This window comes from Filicampus tigris, chromosome 1 (assembly GCF_054856515.1).
Source record: "Filicampus tigris isolate MCC_2025a chromosome 1, RoL_Ftig_1.0, whole genome shotgun sequence".
Taxonomy (NCBI): domain Eukaryota; kingdom Metazoa; phylum Chordata; class Actinopteri; order Syngnathiformes; family Syngnathidae; genus Filicampus; species Filicampus tigris.
In genome coordinates this window covers 9,019,223-9,039,425 of record NC_141217.1, presented here as the reverse complement: position 1 = coordinate 9,039,425, position 20,203 = coordinate 9,019,223, and the positions used below count along the sequence as shown (strand labels likewise).

At 39.3% G+C, this 20,203-nt stretch overlaps 1 protein-coding gene across 5 annotated transcripts; it reads right to left on the bottom strand.

Moving 5' to 3' along the window:
• Window positions 1-1,058: 1,058 nt before the first annotated feature.
• On the bottom strand, window positions 1,059-19,419 carry slc41a3 (solute carrier family 41 member 3). Of its 5 annotated transcripts, none has more exons than XM_086050735.1 (12): window positions 19,158-19,413; window positions 18,426-18,660; window positions 17,758-18,103; window positions 10,102-10,209; window positions 9,518-9,589; window positions 8,249-8,393; window positions 6,105-6,251; window positions 5,430-5,574; window positions 5,241-5,320; window positions 4,890-5,024; window positions 4,025-4,173; window positions 1,059-3,244 (listed from the first exon to the last, which is right to left on the bottom strand). In XM_086050735.1, exons 3-12 carry the CDS (start codon window positions 18,067-18,069, stop codon window positions 3,074-3,076), a joined length of 1,464 nt encoding a protein of 487 aa, XP_085906861.1. In that variant the 5' UTR covers window positions 18,070-18,103; window positions 18,426-18,660; window positions 19,158-19,413; the 3' UTR covers window positions 1,059-3,073. The 5 variants fall into 5 exon arrangements, with proteins under 5 accessions (XP_085906861.1, XP_085906873.1, XP_085906853.1 ...); XM_086050747.1 differs by having other exon boundaries at window positions 19,272-19,413; XM_086050727.1 differs by lacking the exon at window positions 18,426-18,660 and having other exon boundaries at window positions 19,272-19,419.
• Between the last annotated feature and the right edge of the window lie 784 nt (window positions 19,420-20,203).

Here is a 20,203-nt window from a genome sequence, read left to right as displayed (position 1 = left end):
ATGACACAGCATAGCCTGTATCTATAGCCTGAATTTTCCCAACACGATTACCAAAGTATCTATCCATCTATCTTCACAAGTCCACTATAACACACAAATAGGCCTTAAGTAGTAACACATACCTGTACAGGCATGTTTGTCTGTTTATCAGTCAGCATGGTATTGTGTTTATATGCACTCTTGTTTCAAACCAATTTCCTTTAGCACCTTTAATGGATGAATGCAACGTTGTGAAAGACACAAGTATTTGTGAAGGTACTCTAGACCAGCTAGCAAAAACAAAACAAAACACAACACAACAAAACAGGAAGTGACTGTGCAGAAGAGAAACTTTTGGTCAGGGCTGCAGTAAATGTATGAACAATGTTTCCCAGCCTGGCCGCTGAGTAAAAAAAAAACAAACAAAAATAAAAAAAGACCAAATGTGACACCACAATATACTGTCATGACCTGAGGCCAACTGGATAATTCACATACTGTAAGATAACAAAAGGTTTTAATAAGGCAACTCGAGTTCTAAAAAGTCAGTAACCTCTACAGTGAACAATAACAAGGGAGCCTTTAATAAGATTTATGAGATTATTTATTTGGAGAACAGTGGATTGCACTGCTGGCAAAGTATCCTCCCAGACCATTGAATGCAAATCTGTTTGTATCAGGTCCTATTAAAAGCACATCTAAGTATCAAGACAATTTAATGTTGGGGTTTTTGTTTCCCAAAAAAGACACAATGATGTTGGCATTGTTGTTACGAAGACAAAACTCCCGGTAACGGACAACACTTACATTTTGCAATCAGTGTGAACATACACTTCAAAACTTGCTAGCTTTAAAGGACCACATGTGAGCAGTCAGAAAAGAAACGACAACTTGTTAATTATGTGATATGCTGCAAAGCACAAATAAAAGTGCTCATTATTTCACATTAGACGTGTCGCTTGATTGGTAATTGGCCCCAGGATTAAATCGTATTGCTTTTCAGTCAATCTAATGATTTAACACCTCACAGTGATGGCCAAAAGTGTCAGATCGTTTTTTCACAAGAAACTGTTCCAAAATGATTTCCATCACATAGTTTATTTTTATTCAAATATAAACACAAAAGCCCACAAGTATAAATTCGCCAAACACATTACATTTTGATAACACACTTTTTTTTTTGCGAGCACACAAGACAGATGTGCAAGCTGAGGTGACAATGTATACCATACTATATGTAATAAAACGTCATACATATGTTACTTGTGGGTGCATCCACAAGGTTACAGTAGTGTTTACAGTGGTATAACATTTAAAAACACGGCAAAAGAATGGAAAAAAAAAGTAACAAGAGTATTTTCTCAAATAGTGGCAAGCAGTGTTCAAACTGCAGAGTAGCAGATGTTTATTAGAAATGAGGCATTTATTAGAGGGCCTTGTATTAATAATTTTTTTTTATCATACTAATCTGTTTTCAACGTTTTCACAAATATATATCATTGATACCTAAAACAATTCGTATTTAATATTAAGTATATAGAAAAATAGATGGTTTGATGGTATACATTTATTGGGTGTGGATTCATTGTGGTGGACGACAAAACTCACCAGTTGAGTGAGGCAATTTGTCTGTCTGAACAGAGGCCACTATTTGAGGAAATATGGTATGTGAGATTCACATGGTTGTTGATTGTCGATGACATTCAAAAGTTCAAGTACAGTATGCAGTCACGTATTTTGGGGCGGGGGGTATTTTTGCACTGGCCTATTTCTTGGCCTCTTGTCGTCAGAGCATACAGTAGTTTCTTGACAGCAGACTGACACCTATGTGTGATATTGTTTATTTTTTCATAGTTAAGAATTTCTTTGAACGGATGTTGTTTGATTCTGTGCTTACTAGTCAAAGTGATTTCTTATGTAACAAAGATGTGTTATGATAATACTAAAGAGCATTTGTTTTAGGACAGTGGCTGCATTATTTGTTAGGTCAAAAAACATAATGGAATATTCGGCAGAAGCTGAGCTAACTGGGTGAATAAACAATTGTGTGTGCATTTTTGCGATGTGTGTGTTTAACATATTTAAAATATATTTCTTGGCGGTTAATTAGAACCTAGCCAAACCACTTTTCTACATAGAATACACATGGCTATGCAACATTGACTGATGTGAGAATGTCTGTGTCTAATTCTACCTGAATATTAAAACCTTTAAAATGAATTTCTGGTACAAACCCTGAGGAAAATAAGCCGTGTTACTTCTTTTTTTTAAAAATACACTGCATATAATCAGTACAATATAGTGAATTGTGAGTCGTGATTGAGTGTCCTATATTTTAGGCTTTATCATCACATTAACTGGTTCTTACTTGCTGGAGTCGATTTTGCAGATAAATGCAGATTCAAGAGTGCTGTTGGGCACATGGGACGCAACGGGATGGCTGAAGACATTTTGGAGTTAAAAGCAGGCTAACAACTTGTTTGTCTTACAATGTTATGTCTGCTACGTTCAACGTGGTGCCAAGAGGGGACTCACAGTGCTCTCTAGTGAACACACCGTGCAACAAACATTAAAAACTGGACTGACAATAAAAACATCATGAATCCCTTGTTTTAAAAGATTCTCAAATAACATTAAAAAAGGATTCGAGCCGGCGACATGGTCTGACCTCGAGCACTAATGAGCTGTATAGTGAGTTCCAAACAAATGTCAAGTCAAGTCAAATGTTCATATGTACCTGGCTGATGGAGTCATACTCACAATTGATGTGCTGTCATGTGGTCACACGCATGGAACTCAGCAAAGGGGTTGAGCAGAAACCCCCCCCCCCGTATCACCCCCAAGTTAGAGTGGAAGAAGAGTGGTTGAGAATGTACGAGAAAGCACGTCACTCATTTCCTTGATTGACAGTATGCTGTAAATAAATATTATTTACAGCACAAACACAGATGGAAATCCTGCACAGATGACATACTTACAGAATATGTCATCTGTGTCGCATTTCCTTCTGTTTGGGTCCGAGAACTATTCCTTACTGCATTGTCCATATGTGCGTATGGAAAGTAACAGTAGGGAAACAAAAAACAAAGCTGATTCACAGCTGCTGACTGTGAACCAATGACACACGGTAGCAGAGAGCCAGAAAGCCGGTGCCCAGCAGGTCCCCCAGGGCTGTCAGGTACGGGATGGAGAAGTTGTCAGGGTCCAGCGAACGCCGCCACATCATACGAACAATCAGGTCGGCCGCATAAAGTAAGATAGCCACCTGGAGCAAGGAGAACATTGAGCTAAGCAAGCAATAAACCATACAAATATGGATTCAAAAGTCAGGACCAGGGCACCAATAAAGAATGGGCGTGAATTCGACTCTAACTCTGCAATAATGGGGAGATGACACTTCCACCGTGCTGAGTGACACACTACAACAAGGAATTGCATTGAATAAAAAACATATGAATAGGAAATTATATATTATAAAATAACAAAAAATAGTCTGTTTTTGCTTTTGGATTGCCAATGGAAAATTGACAGAACCACACCACACGTTGGCAATGTCACACCATCGTGCATCAATAATCTGATTGTGAGATACTGTCTAAAAGGACATATACAATTGGGGCAATATGAAACTTTGGTGTATATAGCGTGATCTCTGTGGAAAAAAAAAAAACACGGCGACTGCCAAGTCTCCATGAAATGGAGGAATAATTGGTTTCAGTGCTTTGAATCAACCAGCAGAGGGTGCAACTGGAAGCCCAAACAAGTTTTCTGACTGAAGACAAAAATAATCATTATGAATTCAAAATATAAATTATTTTGCAATCATTGTACCCTATATGAAATCAACAGATGGTGCAAAAGAATTCTCAATAGAAGATTTAACAAACAGTCACAAACACCCATGCATGCCAATGACACATAAAGAGGCCAAGCTGGGATTCAAAGCCATGACGAAGAAACTACCTGTGCAATCGTGCCTCTCTGTGATAAGAGTTACAGTATATTTCCAGTGCGGCGAAGACAATGCTGTGTGAATGTACCGTACCTGCAGCAGTGCAGCACACAGGTAGCAAGCAGCAAAGGCTAACGTGATTGCCACCTCCTCCCCCTGCAACAGAGAGATGGCGTAGAGGAAGACCAGGTGACCGGGCATGACCAGCATCAGCAGCACTCGTGCCGACTTGGAGTTCAAACCTGTGGGGTTTGAAGGACACACTCACTGCAGCGAACATGACTGCTGACATCTGACGCTGCATTATGTCGATAGTTAATGACTTTGACAGCACAGCGTCAATGTAAAGTGTTTTTGAGACGGACATCGCACCACACAATGACCAACCTGCCTAGCGCTACAGTAGTCAGAGTTGAACATGGCTATACCTACTCTGCTTAAATTTCTAAACACATCACAGATTGATCATATACTCATCATCCAAACAAGTGTGTGAATGGTGAGATGAGCATTCACAATAACGCTACTGTGTGTCTGTCTAAAGTATGGAAAAGGCCATATGGTAACGGTAGCCCTTTTGCCTTGATTCTCACTTGAATTTGGATGTTGACTGAGCCATAACTGAGCTTGTTCGTCCTTTTATTTTTAAGCATTAGGCTACTCTCTTGAGTAATAACCCCCTGCCGGCTGCTCAACCTCATGCTATATGGTTCTTCATACTGACTGGCATATTTTCATCCCTTTTCCCCTGAACACAATTGCTTACTGCAGATAAAACTGGTACTCGGGAGAGTGGTGACAGTGCATCAAAAAGCTATAGTCAGTAAGAATAAAACACTAAGCTATAAAGGCACTAAAATACCACTCAGCGCTTCAGGCATTATTATCTTTTCGAATGAACAGTTGGCTGCTTCCAATTGGCTAGTCCAGATATGTCGTCACATCTTGATGGTGTTACCTGAGGAAAAGAAAGTCATGTAGGGATTGGGCCAATGCTGCCTCATCTTGTACGGCAACACTCCTGGGATGCTCCAGAGGTGGAGGTAGGTGGACAGTCTGCTGGCCTGGATGGCTACTAAATTTCCACCAACTCCTAATTCACAGACAATGAGTACAGTTCACCAGAATATACTATTGTACATCAATAAAAAACAAAACTGAATGTATGCATATGAGAAAATCAAAGAATCATTTTATGTCCTTGTTTGAGTTCATTTTTTTCCCTCATTGTTTTGTTAACTTTGGTTTACGCATTTGATGAAAACTTCAGACAACTTCAGTTACCGGTTGTTACCCTTCTAGTTCTTACCATTGATAACTGGCGTAAAAACAGCCATCCCCTCAAAGCTGGGATTACTGACCGTCTTGTCCAGTATCACACCTCCAAGGCTGGGAACACACATAATGTCGGGAAAAACAAAACAAAACAAAACATGGGATCACATCCAAAAATCTATTTTCAGAAGAAGGATTTGGGAAAACTCTTCTACATACGTACCTGCTAATACACATGGCAACTAAAACAGGCTGCCACCCGGAGCAGAGAACTTCCCTACTCTGAGGGTTCTGACGGGCCACCACAACCCAGAGTGGGATTAGAGCCAGGAAGACCAGACACACCAGAGGTGAGAGATACCATGTCTCTGTGGACCAAAGACAACTACTGAATAAATACGTACTGTACTTCAAATACGGTATAATGATGCTACATACAAAATGTACAGAAATAAAAAAAAAAAAAACAGTGCTGATAGTGATTATACATAGCCAACACTTTTCATGATGGTCAGCGTATTCTCAATTGACTTATCGACAGTTAAATCAGCTTATAGTATTTCTGCTTCTTTTTTTTTTTTTTTTTTAAGCCAGGCACCCATTTCAACTTCCAGACAGTGTTAAAAAGTTATGCAGATGTGGTAGCGGAAAGTAGCAACATCAGTCATCTTAAAAATACTGACAAGGATTTTAAAAATATATATTTTAAATGTTCTGTTTTTGTGTTAACTTTAAGTTAATTTAATAAAGGAGTTGTTCATGCTTTTTATTTTGTGGGGAAAAATTACAACATGGAAAACGAGTGAAATTGTAAATTTGTGCAACTATCCACTGTAGCGTGCATCACCCCTCCCCACCCCAGAGCTTGGCCTGTTGTATTCCAACTGCGTTTACTCACCTATGTGTTCATAAAGTGTGCTGCTGATGCCGGCCAGCAGGGAGAGAGTGATCAAATCACCCAAACTGGCAGCTATAGGGGTGGCAACATTATCCGGGTTGATTCCTACCTTCCTGGACCCTATGATCACGCCAATCATCAACAAGCCTGTGAGGGAGAAGAAATGAGACAGAAACATAAGGTACGGTAAATGGAAATGCGACTACACATCAAAGAATAATTCCGATTTCTTTTTGGTGAGAAATATGAACATGCTCGGTCTGAACCTTCCAAAGCTGCAGGTGGTAAGGAAACAACAGGTTGACCCTTCTTAATGATGTACTTTTTCGTAATGATTTACTTTTTCGTCCAAAAAGATGCCCGCCAACTTTTCCCACCAATACCGTACATGTAAAAACTACCGGTACCTTTTTTTAATGTCAAATTTTCTTTACAATATGTTGTATTCGCCCCCTCAAGTCTAAACATGGTATTCTGATTAATATTGCATTCGTGGAATATGAATTAAGAAATTAATCCAGCTGTTTTTATCCATCTCAGCAGGTGGCCATTTTGCCTTGTATTGCCACTTGTTGTCGACTGAAAATGACATAACAGTGCAATGCAAAATCATTGTCAGTCAACAGCAAGTGGGAAAATGGTCGAAAATATCGAAAACATAAGACCTAAAACAGAAATCACGACATGCTGACTACAGGTTTTCGTTTTGATACGTTGCACTGTTACATTGTCCTTTCCTAAATTTAAAAAGAAGCTTCTTTTCATCCCTCCCTGGCCCGATGGCTTGTACCACAAAGGTTAAAGAAAGGTTAAGGGCCACTTAGGAGAAAACATTTTTTCCGTGTCATGTGCTCAAAACAAAGGTGCTGATTGGACAAAGAGGAGGTCTGTGTTCGACAATTCATTACTCTTCCTAAAGTAGCTGGATGTCTGTCAAGTGAACTGAACCTGCTTGGAGAAAATTAGAATTTGTATTTGTAAAACTGAATGTGAAAAGTCAAGCAAACTGAATCTGTGTGGAAAAGACCTAAATTTGCATTTATAAAACTGAATACGAAGATATACAGAATTGAATTTCCAGAGAGGAATTCAAATTGTACAAATATTTTTTTGTTTTGTTTTTCAAAGCAAAGATTCAAATTAAACAATGCAATTTCAATGTATGTATTGAGATTCAGTTTTTCAATGCAATTACTCAAGTTCACCAACTATAATAAAAAAAAATATTATTAAGGCTCAGTTTCTGGTGGCACATACTTCAGCCCATAATTATGTTCGAATGTATTGATAAATGAAGCTAAGTACTAAAAACTGTTTTTCATGATGCCACGGGGTATTGACTTCCGCATGCACCTGTAAAAAAATGCTACGTTTTTAGCATTTGGCCTTCATTATACCAATATGTTCAAAAATTGAGCAAGTAAGTTATAATTTTTATGGTTTCATAATTGTCTGCAGTGCATGATTTCAGTTCTGCATTTTTCCTACAATGCCATGGGGTGGAAAAAAATGCTGTTAGCATTTACCTACATTTGAATCTATAAGTTTGAGCCTACTTTGCAAATACTTTCGAACGTGTACTAACTCTAAGCTAACCCGCAAGTAATTGAAAGCCTCACCCAACATAAACACCGTTAAGCATAAAAACGGGAACAGGAATTTTACTGGAACAGAACAGATACTTGTAAACTTTTTAACATTTTTAAACTCAAATAAATAGCTTTTGGCGGCTGAATGTGGGCTAGACAAGATTTCTGATGGTGCTATTGCTCCTCCTAGCCCCGGTGTAGAGCCGTGCATGGGCATACTGTTTTACTCTAATTTGACATTTTTGACCAGATTTTCAATAGGCAATATGACACAAAAGCATTTGCCAAAAGGGCCATTCCAGCGCCCCCCGCACAAAGAGCAAATTCTCTCCAGAACACTTCATCTGATTTTATACATGAAATGGCCTTTCCAAGCAGACTTAGCATTTTGACAGATTTTAATTTGGGGGAAATCCTGTCACGTTGCTAGTTTGATGACATGACTTCCTTGTATGGCCAAAACAAATGAAAATGAATGTACTTAGGCTGGTATCCTGGAATATGTGGGGGTTAAAATATGATGCAGAACAAAAGAGCGGGTCCTTGTTCACTGACCTAGGGAGAGAGCAGCCACAAACGCAGTGACGATGCTACTAGCACACAGAACAGCTGCCTGGTTAAATTCAACACCCCCTCTGGAAATTGCTCCTAAACACACAGCTGCAACAGCCGCAAGGAAGCCCACTACAGTCGCTTGAACCTGTGGAGAGTGCACAGAATGACTTCACCATTGATGAGGACATTTATGGTTAGTATATATGTGAATCTATCTATCTATCTATCTATCTAATATGTATGGGGGGCCACGGTGTTTTGTCACGCGGTAAGTTTGACAGCACTAATATATAGTGCTATAATGCGGCTCCAAATATCGGTTATCGGCCTCCTTGACTACTAATAATCGGTATCGGCCCTGAAAAAAACATATTGGTCTATCTCTAATTTCACAGTTCAAAATAGTTCTGTAAATGTAGTAAATATGATTTTTCAACATAAAAGACTTAATGGGTTTCAGTGAAGTTGATTCGAAATTTTAGAAGGATATCCCCATACCAAAATATTCAATAGCTGCATCCCTAATAGCCCTAATATGAATGGTATTTTTCCTCTCGACGGTTGTATTTTATTATATTTGATCTGTAATCCATTTTATATTTTTCTTATTTTGAATAGGTTTAAATGAAAGCTATACTCCTCAATATCGGCTGATATGAATAACTCATATTGTGATAAAGTTTTCAGCCGCATCGCCCAGCCTTATTTTCCAACTTCATAGTGTCATGCTTAACAGTTAACAGTTGAACCTGTTTTATTATTATTTTTTTTTTTGTACAATTCATTTTGGACAAAGAGTGAAACTCAGGGAGTTGTCAGTTTTAATTTGCACTTTTGTTAATTTATGACAAATGAATCCTAAATTCAGAGTTAATTGTTTGTGTTTTATTTTAGAATTAAATCCTGTAATGGGGAGTGACTGTTGTAGTTTTGTCAAAAATAAACAAAAGCTCTTTCTTTAAAACGATCTGTCATTGGTTTAATAGAAATGTTATGTATCAAAAGTACTCGTAAAATCGGTTACTTGGTATCGGTATCGGTGAGTAGTCAAGATTTAAGAACGCGCATGTGTATCGGTCTGAAAAAAAAATTGGTATTGAACACCCCTAGATATAGATGCAAGGAACTGATAAAAACACAAAGTAGAAAGTATTTAGGAGTGGAAATATGCGTGTGAAAAGATGTCATTGTATTTTCTACAAGTGTCAAAAAACGAATCTTTTTACTTAACACTGCTCACTAACCCTAACCAATCAAGGCATACCTTACCTGTATTAGAGCAAGATTGCAGCACACCATGGTCCATTGCTTATTGGGGTCGTCCATTTGTCCTGTGTTGGCCTAAAGATATAGTGGCACAACATAATGACATTCAGCCATAATTCATTGAATTGAATGAGCCACACAAATGGATGGACAGAAATTCATAATTGCATCGCAATGAATACTTTAAGGCTAAATGTCAGTCAAAAAGGCTGTTGCTATCAAGACCTTACTTTCCTGACTTATTGTGTACATATGAAGGTGTTATGTACTGCAGCACATGGTACAAAACCAAGTCAACTTCACACCTTGACAACACAACACACCTTATCGTGAGGAGCGATTAATAATTAATCTTACTGACAAATTTCAGAAGCACAATCCAATTCAGAAGACTAAATCAGATGCAAACAATTCTTTGTTTGGCCTTGGCAGAGGCCTGTGCTCCAAAACAAGTTTTTATTGATTAGCTACCCATCAGCTCATTTCGAAATTGCTCTGGGGAACAAACCATAGTGCAATAGCGGTTCTTATGATGCAGTCACATTAGGAAACACAGCTTATACGCTAATATTCTCATTTCATCTCACCGCAGTAGAGAGGCGAGCAGCCAGGGTCATCTCCAGGTTTCCCTTGAGCCCAACCAGTGCAGGTACGAGAATAAAAACCTCTGTGATTACCTTGAACACATCCCAGTGCTGAAACACACAAGAAAATGAATATATTATTAAGCTCATTACAGGGGACTGAACAATATCATAGGATTCCTCATTTCAAAAATAGAAATTTAGAATTTATTGAAGAGAATATATTCATCTCTACAGGTGTACCCTATGGAGCTCCTGCCCTGCTGATGTGTTAAAAAGTGCATCACATATTCTAGACTGACCTACTAGCCTACTTTCCTTGATTCCACATCTTTGGTCACCGTGTGACAGCACAGGTTCACTGGGTGCAGACTGTACAGTTTGGAGTGCGACTCTTTTTTTTTCTGACTACAAGTCTACTTGGCAGGTTCATGGGGTTTAGCGCTTTAAATAGACGCATAGCACGGAACAGCACAGCTGCCAAGAGAGAAGTGATACAGAGAAAAGGCAGGGCAGGAAGAGGCAAGGAAAGATGTGCAGTGAAATTAAAAAGTGAATGTTCTGTATTATACATACAAGATTTACTGAAAAAGGTTCCGCTATTTTCATGGGAGCTGATTCAAATACCAAAACAAATGCAAACTCATGGAGTCCTCCGGTTCTACGAATAGTTTTAGGCATTTGGCAACCAAAGGCGAAAACTTACACAGTACAGTGGAAATGGGTATTCAAGGATATTTTATTTTTATCTTTTTTTCAAGCCCACTACTACTTCTTCTTCGATGTTATCATCATAGATGAACGAAGGTTGAAATAAACACATCACACAAAGGCCGGAGACGAGTGGATTCAGGTGACCACTGTCATACTGTGTGTGAGGTTATATCGGGAGACGGCCCATTTCTGCAGCAATATGGCTCCTGCTGATGCTGGCGTGTTGGGCAAGGAGCCAATGATTAAACGCAGTGTTGCTCGAGACACCCAGCAGAAAAAAGAATGTCTGCTCCACCTTGGCAGACCTTGCCAGTATCAATACAATATTATCAGCACAGACATTAACAGTGGATGGAAGGACAAAGTGATTAGTACTTAATTAGATTCCACAAGATAATATATTTGATGCAAGCCAGCGCTTCTAAAACTGGGGTTAGGGTTGGGAAGGACATAGTTTTCTTGAGCAACTAAGGGGAGAATCCAGTATGGTAATTGCCTTTATTATTTTTTAGGATAGGAGAATCTCTCTCTAAAATTGTGAAAACTTACTGTATTTTAATACCAGTGCCATGTTAAACGGAATACTGCTGCCCTGAGGAGTTAACCAAAGTAGAGGTCTGCATCGATGGATTTCCATTTCCCGCTGATGACATCATTCGTTGTGCTTGTTTAGACTGTAATCACTCAAACAATTGCACACAGTCAATGGTGTTCTTAAAGATCACTTAACTCTTTATGATGCCTATCCCTAATTTCCCGCAATTGCTTATGCAACCCATTAGCCATGAGTAAAAACTTCTCAAAAGATGCTAACAATTTTGCCTCATTCACATCATATCAACAACCCACAACCAGACATGACATACTGCACCAAAACATATAATAAAATGACTGTCAACAGAACAATGTTTTTTGTCCCCAGGGCATTGAATTGGTAAATCGGTTTTGGCCATTATCAACAGCAGCCTGTCTTCTGGTGTAGTCCCCCAACAATTTAAACATGCTGTAGTGCAACCCAACACCTGCTTAAAAAAAATGGCCTTGATCAAGCTGCGCTATTTAATTTTAGACCCATTTCCAAGCTGCCTTTTATTTCTAAAATCCTGGAAAAGGTAGTGCGCTCACAGTTAAGATCTTTCATGGATGAACATAATGTTATGGAGGTTTTCCAGTCAGGCTTCAAGAAGATGCATAGCACAGAGTCAGCCCTGTTACGTGTTTTTAATGACATCCTCCTGGCAAATGACACCGGGGACTACGCATGTCTCGTTTTGTTGGATTTGACAGCAGCATTCGATACGGTAGACCACTGTATTCTTTTGACTCGTTTGCAACACCAAGTGGGCATTAGTGGATGCGCTCTAGAGTGGTTTAGATCCTATTTGGCTGGCAGGACTTTTTCTGTTAGCCTAGGTTCCTCTGAGTCCCGCTCTGCCCCTCTATCGTATGGTGTTCCACAGGGTTCTATTTTGGGGCCATCGCTGTTCTCTTTGTATTTGCTGCTCCTGGGTTCCATCCTTCGAAAACATGGTATTTCCTTCCACTTCTACAAAAAATAGTCAATAGATTAATCAGGAGAAAAATAATCATTTAGGACAGCCCTAGTAGGAACATAATGGACCATTTCAAGTCTTCATTGTCGTTAATCTAACATATATGCTTTAGTTTATATGTATTTTGGACATGTCCTGTAGATAACCGATGCAAGCTGACAGATTCAAACCGAGAATCTTTTTGATGTGAGGCAGCACTGCAAAGCACTCCAGCACTGTGATTTCTTTCTGGCATTCTTCCAGCATTTCATTGAAATTGCTGCCAAATGCGCAATCTGGACCACACCCAGGCAAAACTTAGAATTACTTTAAAGATTGTGACTGCATGCATGTGATAATTTCATTTAAAACAAGGTAACATTTGGATCATTCACCCATTTTAAGTGTAGTAAAACATGTACAGTATACAATATGTTTTTGTTGTTGTTTTTCTTAAAATCTGCCGTAGTTTTCATTCAGTTCGATTTTTGATGACTTTTTTCATTGTAATTTTGTCCCAGCTGTGGCACAAATGAATACACAGTGGATTTGTTTCTGTTTGTTGTACGTTGTTCTTCGGATGTACTGCAAGTCAGCGTCGACAACAGATTTTTTTTTTTTTTTTTTTGGTGCAACAGTGTACAGCAGTGTACAGGAACTCTTGGTGACTCTCAAACATGTCCAAATGCCAGTAAAGGACAAGGTGAAGTAATCCCAGATAGAGAGGATTCCCATTGCAAACAATAACCACTCCTCAATTTCCTTTCCGTCTTTCATACGCCAACAAGATTCTTCGATAAAGGTCACAGTGTGGTTAAATGTTCCATTATTCTCTCTTATAATTCATTAGTCATTTATACAATATTTATACAGTCACATTGTTTTATGTATGTAAAACTACAGTTATTCTCTATAAAATGTATTTTTGGTAATATTTTTGGCATCTGGAATGACTTCACTGGCTTTAGATTTCCCATGGAATTACTGTTTTTCAGTATTTGTACGATTCGGTTTTGGTCAGACTTTTTAGAACCGATTAATCTAAAAAAAAAAGAGTGGACTGTATATTCATTTGTTAGGGTTTGTGTCAGTGATAGCTCAATCCAACGTGTACTTTATCAGACAGATTTGCATACTTGTATCATGTCCATGACGACACCAGCGAAGACCAATCCGAGTCCTGACACCAGGAATGGCACCACGACCTGCAGCGCAATGAGCCAAGAGCGCTCGGGTAGAAAACCATGTTCCGAGTGTGTCAGCTTCCACGTCACACTACGTAACTTGTTCCCTTGGTAGCAAAGCTCCAGCTCGAGATGAGTCACTGCCATGTTGTGTGAAGGGGTTATTTAAGTTTAATGGAGTCGTGCCATCCCAGGAAATGGAAAGTTGGGAGTTGAGGCAGTGGAGGCGGGAAAGAAATTCAAGAAAAAGAATGTATGTATTCAGCGCCAACGTGAGAAGTGATCAGCGTCAAAGACCTTGTGGTTCGTCCATAAATAAAGTCCTACATTATGAAAAGTCCAAAAATAGCAGCAGCCTTTACCTTGGCTCCGGGATAAGTTTACACGAAATGCAGCAACAATTAAGGCCAAAAAAAAAAAAAAAAAAGGCAATTCACGGTCCTCTAATGAATGGGCTAGGCATTTAATACATGATGCTACATTTAGGTACATTTAATTTACAGTGACTGTTTTTTTCACAGTTCCGTTTAAGTGGAGCGCGAGTTGTTTGAATTTGAGGTGTCATTCAAGAAATAAACCAAAGACGAGTGTAGGTGAAAATACAACTTGCAGCATGATATTAAAGTTTAAGGTCGAATACAAATTTAAACACGGTTATAATGTTGGTTTTGAGCTAGTTTTACATAACTTGTAATGTTACCTTTAATACATTATCATAATTAGCTTTCATTCAAAAGCGATGAAAAGGTTGTAAGAGGATAATTTGCGGTATCAAAAAAAAAAAAATCCACTGTATCCTAGTGACAGGTGACATTGTTAAGTTTACAATCATTTAATTTACATTCATTTCATACACATATTTACTTTGTTACTTTGACAGTTTTAGGTTAGTTTTTAGAACTTCACTAGATTGAAGTGATGAGTAAAATATTTGAAGTCTGTGTTTTCGTTCCATTTTTAAGGATAGCGAGTTTAAGGTTACTTTTTGTTTCTACCTGCCATCCAATGATGCGTGGCATCTGTGACCCAGTGGTGAGTCAGCAGTGATGAGCAGCCTTTATCAGCAAAACCTGGTTAAACACTCTGCCATTGATCACAAACTAGCAATTATTCATCTCGTTGCCCATTGCTCGTGTACTATCCGACTCTTGCCATATCCTAACATGTTTGAAATGACTATAACTGACCAGTCTTTCAGGAGGAAAAGTTAATCAAATGAAAATACAGGTTGAAATGACGAAAGTACTGATTTCCGCATAGTCTTCGCTGGATTTAGTCCTCATTTTGATCCAATCAGAAGTAAACTTGATCTCCTGAACAGAACCACAGCCACGTCACTGACCAAAATTATATTGTGACAGTTTAATGAAGGATTGAGCCCAATCAGTCTGTTGAGACTGAAGCGAGCACTGTTTCTACTGCTGTCCAACCAGTGTCGCTCTATCAGTGAGGGAAAAAACAAAACAGGTCCGGTTGATAAGCGATCCAAAAGAATCCTGTAATAAGATGCAGCAGCTGATGTCTGACTGGCTCCAATGTTCCTCCTCTGTCGTACAGCATCGGGGTTGTGTTGCTCTCTCTGCTCCCCTCCACTCAGCTGTGACGTAGCGCAAAAAGAGGCGGGGCCATTTCTACCGCACGTCATGCTCATCCAGGAAGGGAATGACAAGCTTACCGGCACCCACTAACACTCTTGCTTTTTCTCAACACTGGTCTCCCTCACAACCTGACTCCTTCTAACCATAATTTTCTACTCAACAGCATCCCTACTTGTGCGGTTTTCATCAACCTCCCACGTATCGTGCCCATCCTTTCCTTCATCTATTGCCTTCTTTTTATACATCTGCAGTACATACTTTTTCCACAGTATAGGGCTTAGTATAGCCCATATTAAGATAAACTCTGACCTACCTCTGAATAAAATTTGTTTGAGACTGTCTGGGCTAATATCTTCTCTTCGTTCAGCTTCTCTCAAAAGGAGTCACCAAAGATGGTGCCTTGATCAAGTGCCTTGATGGCGTGCTCACTCCCCTCCCCTTTTTAAGAGTCTCCGTCCATTTCTCAGCTTTGATGTACTTTTTTCCTTCTGAGATCTATGACCGAAGGGTCATGTCGCACGATGAGTTTGAAATGATATTATTGTCTTGGGATCGTAGTTTGCAGTACAGGTTAAACGATACAGTATGTAGATAGGCTTAATTAAATCAACATTTTGAGGGGAGCATCATTTAATTAAAGGGGAAGTCAACCCCCAAAAATTATTTGCAATACAGGGAGTCCTCATTGCATGAACGGGTTCCGTTCCTACACTGTTGGTGTAACACGAATTTCCGCGTATGTCGCATTTAAACCGTTAAAGTCGAAATTTACCTCCAAATACTTTGAATAATAAAATGAAAATACATTAAAATAAAAAGCAGAAGATACTGAGAAGTGGATGGAGAAAGAGGAGAGGAGGCATTCTGATTAATATTGCGTTTGTAGAATATGAGTTAACCCATTCTCAACAGCTCCCCAAAACCTAAGGTTGCCTTTGGAATTACCCTTGAAAACCTAAAGTTCAACACTTACAAAATGATTATCTCAACCCCTGTAGCAGACGGAAACATAATTCCAAAAGAATTTGTGAGCTTAGACATGTGGCTTTCACACAGGCAGAATTTATTATTATTTACTGTTTCAATCGAAGATGGAAAAATAACGTGTCAGTGCAAGAGAAGCACTATTTTAATTTTAAAAAAATCGAGTGGTAATTACCATCCTCTATTCTGTTACAAAGACGTCTATATCGTCATTGTCTACAAACCATATCATATCACGTTCGACTGGTTCCACTGGTCGTGCACGTCGCCTATATATCACTGCCGTTACTTTAATCAGAGCTACCGGCGATCAACGGCGTCCGCCATTAGCCTACCTATGGCTCGAAAAAATTCCCGTCACGTGTATATTCTTATGCATTAAGTTGGCTAAGAGACGGAGAATTGGATTAAAAAAGGACGGTGACGTATCCGCTCCCCCGGTTTGAAAGGTAGAAAGACGCAACAGCGCTCCTGGCTTTATGGGTTAAGCAGCAAAATCGACCCGTTTTTAGCCATCTCAGGGGCCGGCCACTTTGTGACTTCTGTCGACTAAAAATGACATCACAGTTGCTCAGGGCCTAGGTAACGATCAATCACGGCTCACCTGTTTTCAGAAGCTGAGCCGTGATTGGTTGTTCCCTGGGCTCTGAGCAACTGTGATTTCATTTTCAGTTCACAGCAAGTGGCAAAATGGCCGCCCCCTGAGATGGACAAGCACGGGTGGATGTTATTGCTTAACAAATATTCCACAAACTCAGTATTAATCAGAATGCCATGTTTCGACTAGAGGGCCTGCATAGAACATATTCTTGAAGAAAATTTGGGGGTTGACTTCACCTTTTAGGTTTTTCACTATTTGGGGCAGGGGAATTACTGTGCATGGTACAATACAATCCAGTATGATATTTCCAAATCATTCTATACGTACACACATTGATATACTGAAATAGATTAAAAGCTGAAACACTTTTAGTGCATCATTTTGGGCATAAAGCCAGTTTTATAAAGTCCCTGGGTAGGAAAACACAGTATTGTTATTTCATAGTGTCAAGGCAACTGTAGCCTACAGAAAAATATATGACAAGCCTTGGGGTGAATCAAAAAAAAATGGACTTAAAGAAAACGGTCACACCTCAGCTACATCTGGGGTGTGTTTGTCTTCATGTCCTTTCCATTCAGACACTCTGTGTCCTTTTAAATCCACTTGAGGACATATTCAGCCAAACCCATTATCAGTCACAGATGGGACACTGATGAGCAATTGATGGCGCAAAAGGTGTGAGCCAATGCGGATAAAATGTGTTAACCAGTGAAGGGGAAAGAGAAATGAGACACGTATCAGCTCATCACAAAGCATCAAGGAACACATCTGATAGAAGGTGGTAAACAGAATCCCTGGGAGGAGATGAAGGGTGAATTGGACAAACACATTTAAAGGTACAGAAAAACACCCTTTTCGCATAAATTAAAACTAAGGATGCTAACGAAAAAACAACAACACAACTGTACATCACATAGAGCAAACGGAAACAGCGCAAAACTACAAAATATATTTTGCTTTCTCTGGTTCAGGTTGGTCAAACAACCTGCTCATCTGAGTCATAATAGATGAGCTCATCAGGTATGTAAAGTTTTGAATGAACTCACCTGTACATTGTCCAGCACCATCCCGGCCATCACCATTCCCATTCCAGCCAGCAGGTATGGAAAAAGAACCTGCAGACATATCGCTCGGGATGATTCCTCTTCAACTTTGGCTACTGCTACTTTGGGCCTCACTCCTGATGGCTTTTTAGGAAGCGGCTGAAGGATAGGGGGTAAGGTGAGCTCATGTTGTCCATCCAAGGTACCAGCCAGACCTGCATTGGGACCAGCACCAGGGCTCTTCCCTTTGGAGCGGGACTTTTTGTTCTTTTTCCTCTGTCGGGTTTGTTGTGATGTCTTGTCTTCGCCAGGCATGATGTCTGCACTGGTAGCACTGGCACTGGTTTAACTAGGAACATACAAATTATGTGATTAGGGATTATAAAAGTTTTACACTCATTGTGTGCTGTTAAGGTCATCTTTAAAAATACCATCTCTTGTTTACTATGTTGAGGTTATTAATAACAATATATTGACAGAAAAATACACTTCGTAGTTTTTCATTGCATCTAGTTGACAAACTGCACTGAATGACGATGGCGATAATGTCAAATCACTGCCAAAGCTGTCCTTTTTATTGTTTGTTTGGTAGTTAGCATTACCGTGCACGATCAATACATCGATCCTCCAAGATATTATTTTAAAGTGGACAGAACTGTGCTGGTGTTCACCTCATCTGCCTCCTGTGTTGGAGTTTGCATGTTCTCGCCATGCTTGAATGGGGTTTCTCCCGGTACTCTGGCTTCATTTCCATATTTTAAAAACATGCAAGTTAGGTTAATTGAAGACTAGATTGCCCACACTGTAGTTGTAGATATGAACATATATTGTATGTCTATAAGTTCCCATTGATTGAATGGCAACAGGTCCAAGGTGTTCCCTGCCTGTGGACCAAAAGTCCAGACACTGATGGAGAAATGATATAGAAAATGGATGGAGTCATTATTTTACAGTGGTAGGGCCTGTTCCAAAAAATCATCAACAACAACAACAACAACAATGGAATTTTGTAACCAAACAGGAACAAATGCAGTTCCACAAACTTTGTTGGTTAGATTTCAAAATGTTTCCAGTTTACTAAGAGAATAAATCAATATCAAGGATTTAAATCGTGCATTTGCAGGGGTTTCATCTGTTAATAAATAATAGGAATTAGTGGAGGTCTTTGCTGTACTGTATCAAATCCCAATCAAGTGATCATATTATTGCGCATCTATCCATTTTCTATACTGCTTATCCTAACTGAGGTCGCGACTGAGCCGGAGCCTTTCCCAGCTTTGGACGAAAGGTGGGCTGGTGGAGACAGGGGAGTGTGACCACCAGTGTGTCAGTCGCAGCAGGTCACATATAGACAACTAATCACACGCATAAACACACCTAGGCAGTTTAGAGTCTGTATTTACCTAAAGAAACATGTTTTGGTCAAGCTGGAGTACGGGGAGATCATGCAAACTCCACCGACCAAGCACCCACAATTTCGCTCCCGTTGCTAAAATATAACAAATATGAATACACACTTTAAACGGCCAAGATGTCCCGAAAATCTGCAAGAGAGCACTCATTTATCTGTGTCCATTAAATTAGGAATCAAAACAAGAAAAACGGATGAGTTCGGAGGAAGATTCTGTCGCGTATGTACACCGGAAGTCGCCATGCGCACAGCCCATAATATTGCTCCTATGGAAACAGCTGCAAAACTGGGCGCTCTTTGATTGGCTGAAAAAAGGGTAAGTGTTACAACCGAAAGGCTGTCCCCATGTGGATATCGTGAGGAACTGTTCTCCTTCATCTGTACTGCACTTTCAATATTACACATTAACCACTCCATACAAACACGTTTATCAAATCCAAACTCAAATGTTCAATAAATAAATTATATAAATCAATTAAAAAGTAAAAATAGAAAATACAGTACTTTGGCAGTATTTTTTTGTTTCACTTTCATCAGAACACTACATTTGTCTGGAAGTGTTAACTGTATGTTGCACTGGACAGTAAAATTAAGTGTTAAAAACATGCCTGCCACCCCTTAACAAAGAACAATGGTCTTCATGCTTCGTGAACATATTCATCAAGTCATTGTGACTAAAAAAAAAAAAAACCTCTTCTGCTCTCCTCCCAGAATGCAACATACATAGGGTATAATACACACAGTGGCACTAGCTAATTTAAATTGAGGTTGAGATTTAATTCATAGTCCTTACCTTTGTCTTCAGAGTTTGTGGGTATGTGTTCATGTAGCCGAGCTAGCCGCAAGCTTCCAAGAATAACTACACTATGTTCTGAGAGAGAGAGTGTGTGTGTAACTGTTTATAGCATAAATGTCGGTCTATATTGAGTCTACGAACATATTTCTTCTTGAGTTTAAACTCTGTCTTGAGTACTACTTGCAATATATGAAGTAGTGCGCATGCATCATGGGGCACCGTCTTGAATTTCATGGCATTGG